Source organism: Schistocerca gregaria, chromosome 2 (assembly GCF_023897955.1).
Source record: "Schistocerca gregaria isolate iqSchGreg1 chromosome 2, iqSchGreg1.2, whole genome shotgun sequence".
Classification (NCBI taxonomy): Eukaryota; Metazoa; Arthropoda; class Insecta; order Orthoptera; family Acrididae; genus Schistocerca; species Schistocerca gregaria.
This window is the reverse complement of record NC_064921.1, coordinates 847127967-847139017: the sequence shown is the minus strand read 5'-3', so window position 1 is coordinate 847139017 and position 11051 is coordinate 847127967. Positions and strand designations below refer to the sequence as shown.

Here is an 11051-nt window from a genome sequence, read left to right as displayed (position 1 = left end):
AATTATAAAGCTTTTGAAGTGAAGTTGAATAGTCAAATTGCTCGAAAAAGCATTGAAATAAAAGCTACTACCTGTTTGCGAATTTGTTGGAATATATTTTAAAATATACTTTTACGTTAGAAAAATACCACAGTTAAACCTATTTCATTCTGTAGAGATGGAAATTATAGAAGAAACTGCATTCATCCGGACACCAAAGATAACTTTTCAACAGCGTCAGCTGCGATTTAAACACCAGAAATTAATGGCAACAATATCTTTGGCAGTTCTCGTCTGTAGAAGTGACGAAAGAAACAGACAGAATACATGGAAGGTGATGTGATTCATCTGTGCCATCAGCTGGAAGCATTCCAAAGCAAGCCTTTACAAGAAACAGGGGAGTCTGTGTCGTGTATTTGATTTTGAGTTCCGTAATACAATGAACGAAGACAGAGATCGCGAAGATGACCCGCTGTTAGATATGTTCATTACCAATTGGGAGGAGCAGTGTATACAACATGTTGAAAGTGAACCCGACTACGAAGGACAGCTTCAGAGGGAGAGGGAACAAACTCACCAGAAACTGTGGGTGACTTTTCAAAACAGCGCAACTGCAATAGCCCAACTTTATAGAGGTGATTGTGATGTCAATATTGATCACTGTTGCTAAGATAGGAGTGGTGCATCCTTCCATTTTGTGTGGCATGTTATTGATTGTCGAGCCATCCACAATAATTTCTTGTGTTGTTTTCAGAACGTCAGCAAGGCCTTTCGTTATGGATACCTTTCCAAACCGCCGCTGGTACGGTGACAAATTTGTACAAAGGTAATGAAAACATGGATGCCGATGAGCCGAATGTCAACATACATGGCTGACCTTGTATTCTTTTACTATGTATAGCTCATGTATGTTCGTTGTAGAAAAATAATGTGAATCAAGACTTCTGAGCGGTATGTCACATCTATCAAAGATTAAGTAAGACACTAGCTGACGCCTTTATGTGAACCTTTCTTTTGTAAAATCGTAAATTTGCAGATTCAACGGAAGGAATAAGGCGGACTAGTGAACTTGGAATTCAGTGCGGTTATCAGAGACGAAACAAGGAATTGTTGAGCTGGGTTCGGAAAATGCGACACAAAATACGACGGGAGGATCTACTTTCTTATCTGGCTGGAAAGCCAACTCCACCTCGACCACATCATAGGTGAGTTTCTGATGTTTGCCAAGTGTTTTGGTGGGTGCTGGAACGTATAGTTGTTTGTAATCGAACAAAGTACTTGGCCTTGGCAGTGATTGTGCAGTTGGGGCATCTGGTATAGCCATAATCTTAACTAAGGTGATTCATAGTTTCTAATTTGTGACTTTTTTGTCATGCAGATGTTTACTATAATTTGTGGCAGGTCACGCTTGCTACTCAACTACAGTTTCGTTTTGCAGCATTAAATAGGTGTTAACTGATGTATTCGTGGAAATAATGGAGGCCACAGTTAATCGTGGGTTCTCTGTATTTTTGTATTTTATTTTCGTTTGAGAGACACACAATCGACAAGCTACTTCTGATACCGGAATTGCTGATAGCCACGTTTACAAATGCCCCATACGTAGCAGTTAGGATTGTTACCTGTGAATTTAAGTGTAATAGCAAAATTCGTGTTTAAAAGAAGCCCAATGTCAAGCAAATCTTATTGATTTATGTTCTACTGCGAGTTACTTTATTTCGGTAAAGGATCATCTCACATTGACATATGAGCTCTTGAATTGCATCAGTCATCACATTCATTGTTAAAACTGAAAATTCATAAACTGTTTATTTTTGTAAATTATGTGGTGGAAGACTGTATTGTAATCAAATAGACTGCCAAAGACATAAAAGTAAACTATAAAAAATTTTCTTTCTGACTTTGAAATATTTACTTAAGAAAAAATGGTTTGCTTCATTTTGTTACATATTCAAAATGGTGAATCAGTTCCTAACTTGAAATATATTAGTTCAATTTTCATACTTAAACACACTCTTGGTTTATGGAATTATTTTACAGGAAAATGCCATGAAAATAAATATTTAGCCTGCTTTAGAGAAGTAAACATTGACATTGTTTCTCCCCGTTAAGTATTTTTTTTTTAATACCTGTTAGATGCATTGTAAGTGCTGATCACTTTCCAGAACATTTGTAATTTAATGTTTTTTTGTGCTAAAAATAAACTTGTTTAATGAAACTTGAAATTACTCTCAGATAATTACTAGAGTAGTCATTTTAATATTAAGGAAGGTGTTTGTGATAAACGAAAGCTGCTTAGTATAACAAAGGAGCAGCCATTCTCTTAAATTTATTTTGATTATTGCAGCTAATGCAGGGGCAAATACAATACAGCAGCTTAATACATAAAAAAATTTATAGACAGTTTCTCATCCCTATTAATGTGTAAAGTTGGGTCTCTCCTATTCTAGGGTGTGTGTCACTTGTCCCTCCTTTATTAACCAGCTCATCTCTCCTTCCCAATGAAGGAACTATCAGCTCTGAAAGCTAAGTAGTGTGTCTACTCCTGTTATTAGTGTGTATCAGCAGTAGTGGGCATTTTTCTTGCTGGAGATAAGCACAGTCCATCAATTTTTTTAATCGGGATGAGTAGTTTTCCCAATCGAATTTTCCTTGGATGCAATTAACCTGTGCTTATTAATTCTGTGACGGTACTCACTGACGATTTGATCTATTGAACACTCTTTTGTTCATTCCTTCATGATGCATGAAAAATCTTAGTGAGAACCTTCTTGGATATGGAACAAATCATGGTGTACATTAAGTTTCGTACGTTAAATTTAGCTACCATGAGTGGAAATGGTGAAGTGTATGTACAGCTTAAGTTTCTGATATGTTTAACCTTTAAGTTGTATCTTGGTTTGTTCCACTTCCCTAAAGAGCCTTATCTATGATGATTCCTACAAAACATGACGAATTAATGAATGGAAATAAATGGATTGAGTAGTGCAACGCTGTAATGAAGTACTAGATAAATACTAAACAGGCACAGTGAACCAGTAGAGAGACAGAATGTGATCTGTGTTTAGTTGATGGAAAAATATCACCAAATGTTGTTAAATGTGTTCCTGTCATACAAGTGGTTGGACACTTACATTTGGTCCTCATGAGAAGGACTTTGAAGATACAAAGTCTTCTTCTTTCTGTTTTTAGACAGCCGTGTAGTAGTAGTAGATAATTCTTTTAGTTTGCAGCTGATGTAAATTGTACCCAAACTACATCAGGAGACAATTCTCCAACAAGAATTGTGTATTGTATTTTGACTGAAATCTAATAATAGTACTTCAGTGTTAGCAGTTAAATTATTGTATTAAGAATTTCTAACACAAGCCAATTGTATCCCCAATACACATGAAGAACAGTGAGCTCTTGAATGACATTATTGCTGTTGGGAAAATATATATATCACACACACACAAAGATGATGTGACATACCAAACGAAAGTGCTGGCATGTTGATACACACAAAATTGAAGCTTTAGCAACCAACGGTTGCTTCATCAGGAAAGAGGGAAGGAGAGGGAAAGACGAAAGGATGTTGGTTTTAAGGGAGATGGTTACCAAGGCCTGCCAACCCAAAGTTTGGTACAGATTTATTGATGACATCTTCATGATTTGGACTAACAGTGAAGAACAACTCAAGAATTTCCTCTCCAACCTAAACTCCTTTGGTTCCATTAGATTCACCTGGTCCTACTCCAAATCCCATGCCACTTTCCTTGACGTTGAACTCCATCTGTCAAACGGCCAGCTTCACACATCCGTCCACATCAAACCCACCAACAAGCAACAATACCTCCATTATGACAGCTGCCACCCATTCCACATCAAACGGTCCCTTCCCTACAGCCTAGGTCTTTGTGGAAAACGAATCTGCTCCAGTCCTGAATCCCTGAACCATTACACCAACAACCTGAAAACAGCTTTTGCATCCCGCAACTACCCTCGCGACCTGGTACAGAAGCAAATAACCAGAGCCACTTCCTCATCCCCTCAAACCCATAACCTCCCGCAGAACCCCAAAAGTGCCCCACTTGTGACAGGATACTTTCGGAGACTCGGTCAGACTCCGAATGTGGCTCTCCAGCAGGGATAAGGCTTCCTCAAATCCTGCCCTGAAATGAGATCCATCCTTCATGAAATCCTCCCCACTCCACCAAGAGTGTCTTTCCGCCATCCACCTAACTTTCGTAACATCTTAGTTCATCCCTAGGAAATCCCCAAACCATCTTCCCTACCCTCTGGCTCCTACCCTTGTAACCACCCCCGGTGTAAAACCTGTCCCATGCACTCTCCCACCACCACCTACTCCAGTCCTGTAACCTGGAAGGTGTACACGATCAAAGGCAGCCACGTGTGAAAGCACCCACGTGATTTACCAACTAACCTGCTTACACTGTGGAGCTTTCTATGTGGGAATGACCAGCAACAAATTGCCCATTCGCATGAATGGACACAGGCAGACAGTGTTTGTTGGTAATGAGGATCAGCCTGTGGCTAAACATGCCTTGGTGCACGACCAGCACATCTTGGCACAGTGTTACACCGTCCGGGTTATCTGGATACTTCCCACTAACACCAACCTGTCAGAACTCCGGAGATGGGAACTTGCCCTTCAGAATATCCTCTCTTCTCGTTACCCGCCACGCCTCAACCTCAGCTAATTTAAAGTTACTGCCACTCATACCTCACCTGTCATTCAACAACTCAACATCATCTTTGCCTCTGTACTTCCGCCTCGACTGACATCTCTGCCGAAACTCTTTGCCTTTTAATATGTCTGCTTGTGTCTGTATGTGTGGATGGATAGGTGTGCGTGCATGCGTGCGTGCTGATGTTGGGGGTTGTTGGGATGTTCAAGGAGGACTGGTAGACAACACTGGATGTGAGGAAATCCTGAAATGTCTGCAAGAGATGGTGTTGGGGGAGAGGAGGAGGATCCCTTCCCTTTGGGAAGGCGGTCGAAACTGTTCTAGGCAGGGTTCAACACTGGGTAGAGTATTTGGGGGCTGTGTTTGGGTGGTGAAATGATATTTCCTGTTGAGGTTTCGGGTGAATGAGAAGAGATCTTTAATGAGAGCAGTGTGGTTGAATTTAGGCATGGGGCTAAAGGTTAAGCCTTTTGATAGAACAGATGTCTCTGGAGGAGAGAGGGATCTGGATGAGTTAGAACTGAATTGGGACTGGTGATGTGTGGCATTTTGACTGTGGTTGTAGTTGAGATTTGGTCTGTGTGGGGTATGTGCTGGTATTGGGAGACTGAGTAGGGTGGCTATGAGGTGGGTTTGTTGAAGGTGCTGTTGTGGTTGGTGTTTGTGAGGGATAGGGAGAGGGACCCCACTTCATAGGTGTTGCACTAGCTTCTAGGATGATGTTACTGAGTGTGTTTTCCAAGCAGGGGTTCGGGAGTTGGAGGACTTTGAAGAGAGATAGGAGCTGTTGGGAGTGGTGGTTACACGAAGTGGGGTCCCTCTCCGTAGCAGAAATGACAAGACACTAACATTAGTGCAATTCACCCCTATTATCCTTAAAGGAGAAAACATTTATAAATTGGATTGTGTACGGGCCAAATGAAGCTAAAATAATTTTTTCAGCAAAGCACTCTTTGGATCACATATTTTTATACGACTGGTTTTGGGCGAATTACGTAGAGTACAGTGATGAAAAGAGGTTTTTTTATATGTAGACCCAAAAATTATCTAGATAAATGGAAACAAGTTGTAGCAATAAAATAAAATAAGCGTTTTGTGTAGAAGGCTGTTAATACAAGATCACTTATTCAACTAGTGCAGGCCCACTCAGGGAGGCTGATCTAAATCTACAAGCCACCTTATTGTGTGTGGTGGGGGGTATGATGTACACTTACTTCAGTGATTCCCATTTGAGTGATTAAGTGCGTGTAGCTGTCAGAAGTGAAGAGAGCAACAGAACTACTTGTCAGATGGCCCCAGTTGTCACTGAAATGGCAGATGAAGTTAGTTACTGTGATAACAAATCACCACAACCATTTGTTTCACTGCTATGTAAGTGCGACCTAGGGGTAGTGTCTTTGACTACTAAGTAAAATGTTGTGGATCCTGGTTTGATTCAGCCAATTCGTTAATTTTGAATAAAAACCTGCAGCATTGGCTGCGAAAGACTTTTTGGTATGAGTCACCCTTATTCTGTCAACAGGCTTGTTGAAAGGGGGTGCAGAAGCAGACATAGATTCAGTGCACACTCTTACATTTGAGGCCAGAAAGTGCATCTTACAGGCTGAAGGAGCAGCAGTGACTGATGGAATGGAGCAGCAGAATGCAGTGGAAACGATTACATTAAAAGCACTCAGTGTGTATGCTCAGGACATGTGGTCTGTAAATAGAAAAAGTGTTAAAATATTTAAAATCCAAGAAAAGAGTAAAATTCTAAGGCTGGAAAGTGGTAGGGAGTGGCGATCAGTGAAGTGGTGAGGAGGTAAATGATTTTTGGCCAGACAAATATAGGGTAATATCAGCAGCAACAGAAAACTGTGTAATGGTGGTAGGATTCGTTATGAATTGAAAGGTGGGGCAGAGGGCGAGTTATTGTGAACTGCTCAGTGACAGGGTTGTTCTCATCAGAATGGACAGCAAACAAATGCCAACAACAGTAGTTCAGGTATACGTGCCAACTTCACAGACAAAAGATGAAAAGAGAGCAGGAAATGCGGGGCTTTGAACGGGCTATGCACTACGTAAATGATGATGATAGCCTAATAATCATGGGGGTTAGTGGGGAAGAAACAGAAGACAGTGTTACAGTAGAATATGGCAAAGGAGGGTAGTTGGTATGCTTGATGAAGACTTGGGAAGATTCCAGTTGTGTTATGTTATGGTTTGACATAGAATCCGAATCAGTTATGAGTTGGTAAGGCATACACAGGAACATATATAGATCTGCGCCAAAATTCAGTGGTGATTAAGAGTGGACTGAAGTTTAAGAGAAGTGTTCAGAAGAATCGGTGGATAAAGAAGTGAGACACTAAAATACTGAGAAATGATGTGTTTGAATTTTTCTAAGGCTGTAGATTCTGCGATAGTGAATACCACAGTACGCAGTTCAGTTGAAGAGAAATGGGCATCTGTAATAACAGTAATCACAGCAGTTGCAGTAACATTGGTAAGAGAAAGGTAACTGCAGGGAAATGTGGGTAACAAAAGAAATACTTTGATTGATGAAAGAAGAAAGTCCAAACATATTCATTGAAATGCAGCAACAAGTCACTTACGAATGAAATTTATAGGGAGTAGAGGATGCCAGGGTAAAATGGCTGCAGGAAAAATGTGTAGAATTCAAAAATGAAATGGTCACTGGGAGGACTGAATCAGCATACAGAAAAGTCACCACAGTCTTTGGTGAAATTAAAAGTAAGGACATCAACATCAACCCTAGCAATATCAAAGCATTTTACATAATGTGGGTTACTGGGGGTTGGGTGTACTTTGCACCCACTCTAAAAAAGATTCAAAAAGTGTTACTTATTAACTCACATTAACAACTTACTTCTTAAAGTGGTATTCCTTTCTAAGTAGGGCCCAGAACCTAAAAATATCTTTCAGCACACTCTTATTAATGTGTTTTTAATGACATGTACTACCAAGTCTGGTGTTACTTCATGACCAGCACAAGAAAATTGCAAAATTCAAAATTCTTTAGTTGTTAACGTTTACTCGTGACAGTATTTAACGAGATACAGATGTGTGAGGAAGGTCCTGAACCTGAAAAAATTGAATATGTCTTTCATTGTAGAAAGAGACATCTACTACTAAAATTAAATTTTTGGGTTAAGTTCAGCTGAAAAATATAAACATTTATGGAATCTGTAGGATGATTCATAAAAACAATAAATATTTCTTTCAACATTTTAAAATGTACAGTAACTGAGTGGATCAAAATATTTTTTACAATGTGGGCCAAAGTACCTCCCACTCTTGGTATTGTGAGGGTGGGAATTCTGCTGTTAAGTACAGAGAGGATAGATTGAAAGATGGCCTCTGAGGGGAGGACCTTGGTGGTGGTGGTGGTGGTGGTGGTGGTGGTGGTGGTAATAAATATCTTAACGTAGTGTCTTTGGTTAGTAATCAAAAAGTCTTCCGTCCCATGTTCAAAACCCATAACTGCTTAAATTTTGATTAATAATCATTATTGGTGGTCAAAGACTTTCGGCATAAGAAGTCGCCATACTTCTGCAAATGGCCTTGTCAAAGAGGGTGGAAGAGCAGATGGAGATTCAGGGGCACTCTTGTCTTAGAGTGGGAAATTGCCCCTAAAGGTGGAAAAATCAGCAATGATCAATGGCATGAGGACTCAAAAGACAATGAAAACCACTGCATTAAAGACACGTAATGTATATCCACAGCACATGTGGCCTGTAATTGAAAAAGTGTCATGATGGTCTTTCCAATGCCAAAAGATTGCGGAGTAGTCTACATTTGGATCACTGGGAGGGGACTGCCCAGGGGTAGGTGACAAAGAGGAAAAGATTCAGTAATGAACGAAGAGTTCTAAGAGTTGGTGCATGGAGTCTCAGAAGATTGAATGTGGTAGGGAAACTAGAAAATCTGGAAAGAGAGAGCAATGAAGTGAAATGGAAAAAGACAAGGAGTTGTGAACAGACGAATTTAAAGAAATATCAACAGCAGAAGAAAATGGTAAAACGGCAATAGGTAGGGCAAAGAGAGTGTTACTGTGAACAGTTCAGTGATAGGATTGTTCTTATCAGAATCGATACTAAACTAATTACTAACAAAGAGATAGAGGGGCTGGCCAGTACTTACCTCAGCTCAGTACAGCCGATAGAAACACAAAAAACAACCGAAAATTTAAATTTCTAGCTTTCGGAATAAATGTTCCTTCATCAGGGAGGAGAGAGGGGAAAGAAAGGGAAGAAGGGAAAGTGGATTTAGTTACTCACAACCCAGGTTATGAAGCAACAGGGAAAGGAAAACAGGGAAGGTAGCAAGGATGGAGGCATGGTTGTCAGATTTCAGTTAGCTTACAAATTACGTCATGGTCAGGCAGAGATGGCAAAATCAGATACTGGATTGTAATGCTTACCCAAGAGCTGATATAGACTCAGATCACAACATGGTAGTGATGAAGAGTGGGCTGAAGTTTAAGACATTTGTCAGGAAGAATCAATATGCAAGGAAGTGGATACAGAAGTACTAAGTACTGACAAAATACACTTGAAGTTCTCTAAGACTATAGATACAGGAATAGCTCAGTAGCCAGTATAGCTGAAGAAGAATGGACATCTCTAAAAACAGCTATCACAGAAGTTGGACAGGAAAACATAAGTACAAAGAAGGTAACTGCGTAGAAACCTTGGGTAACGGAAGATATACTTCAGTTGGTTAATGAAAGCAGGAAGTACAAAAATGTTCCAGGAAACTCAGGTATACAGAAATAAAAGTGCGTGACAAATGAAGAAAATAGGAAGTGCAGGGTAACTAGGACAAATTGGCTGCATGAAAAATGAGGAGAAATTGAAAAAGAAATTGTTGGAAGGACTGACTCAACATATAGGAAGGACAAAATAACCTTGAGTGAAATTAAAAGCAAGTGTCATAGCATTGAGAGTGCAATGGTAATTACACTGTTAAATGTAGAGGAGAGAGCGGATAGGTGGAAAAAATACATTTAAAGCCTCAATAAGGGAAAGATTTGTTTGATGTGATAGAAGAAGAAACAGGAGTCAGTTTAGAAGAGGTAGGTGATCCAGTATTAGAATCAGAATTTAAAGGAGCTTTGGCGGACTTAAGGTCGAATAGATAGATAACATTCCATCAGAATTTCTAAAGTCGTTGGGGGAAGTGGCAGCAAAATGAAGATTCAAAGTAGGAGTCTGGTGACATACCATCCGACTTTCTGAAAAATATCATCTACACAATTCCATAGACTGCAAGCATTAAAGTGTAAGGATTATTGCACAATCAGTTTAACAGCTTGTGCATCCAAGTTACTGACAAGAATAATATACAGAAGAATTGAAAAGAAAATTGAGGATGTGCTGGCTTTAGAATAGGTAAAGGCACCAGAGAGGCAGTGCTGAGATTACAGTTAATAATGGTAGCAAGACAAAAGGAAAAATAAAGACATGTTCATAGGAATTGTCGACCTAGAAAAAGCATTTGACAGTGTAAAATGGTGCAAGCTGTTCAAAATTCTGAGAAAAATAGAGCTAAGCTAAAAAGGGTATAAGACAGGGACGCAGTCTTTTACCCCTGCTGTTCAATCTGTACATTGAAGAAGCACTGATGAAGTAAAATAAATGTACAAGAGTGGATTTAAAATTCAAGGTGAAAGGATATGAGTGGTAATATTCACCTGATGACATTGCTGTCCTGAGCGATGTTGAAGAATTATGTAATCTGCTGAATGGAATGAACAATCTAATAAATACAGAATATGGATTGAGATTAAATCGAAGGAAGGTGAAAGTAATCAGAAGTAGCAGAAATGAGAATAGCTAGAAACTTATCATGATTGATGATCAGGCAATAAATGAATTTAAGGAATTCTGCTACCTATGTAGACTAGCACCAGCAAAAAGGGTATTTCTGGCCAAGAGAAGTCTATTAGTTTTAAACATATTCCTTAATTTGAGGAAGAAATTTCTGAGAGTGCACGTTTGCAGCACAGCATTGTGTGGCAGTGAAACCTGGAGTGCAGGAAAACTGGAACAGAAGAGAATTGTAGAATTTCAGATATGGTGCTACAGATGACTGTTGAAAATTAGGTGAACTGATAAGGTAAGGAATGGGGTGATTCTGCACAGAATCGGAGAAAGGAGTATGTGGAAAAGACTGACCAGAAGGGGGACAGGGTGATAGGTCTATTAAAACATCAGGCAATGACTTCCATGGTGGTAGAGGGAGCTGCAGAGTGCTAAAGCTCTAGAGGAAGGCAGAGATTGGAATACATCCAGCAAATAATTGAGGATGTAGGTTGCAAGTGCTACTTGGGAGATGACGAGGTTGGCACTGGAGAGGTTTGTGGCATGGGCATCAAAC

At 39.8% G+C, this 11051-nt stretch overlaps 1 protein-coding gene across 1 annotated transcript in view; it reads left to right on the top strand.

The window, feature by feature from the left end:
• Positions 1-246: 246 nt before the first annotated feature.
• Positions 247-11051, top strand: part of LOC126335204 (telomere attrition and p53 response 1 protein) — a 29994-nt gene continuing 19189 nt past the window's right edge. Inside the window, exons 1-3 of the mRNA XM_049998214.1 lie at positions 247-614; positions 734-805; positions 1016-1184. Of these exons, the coding sequence (XP_049854171.1) occupies positions 419-614; positions 734-805; positions 1016-1184 (437 nt within the window). The 5' untranslated portion in view covers positions 247-418. The remainder of the gene's footprint in view (positions 615-733; positions 806-1015; positions 1185-11051) is intronic.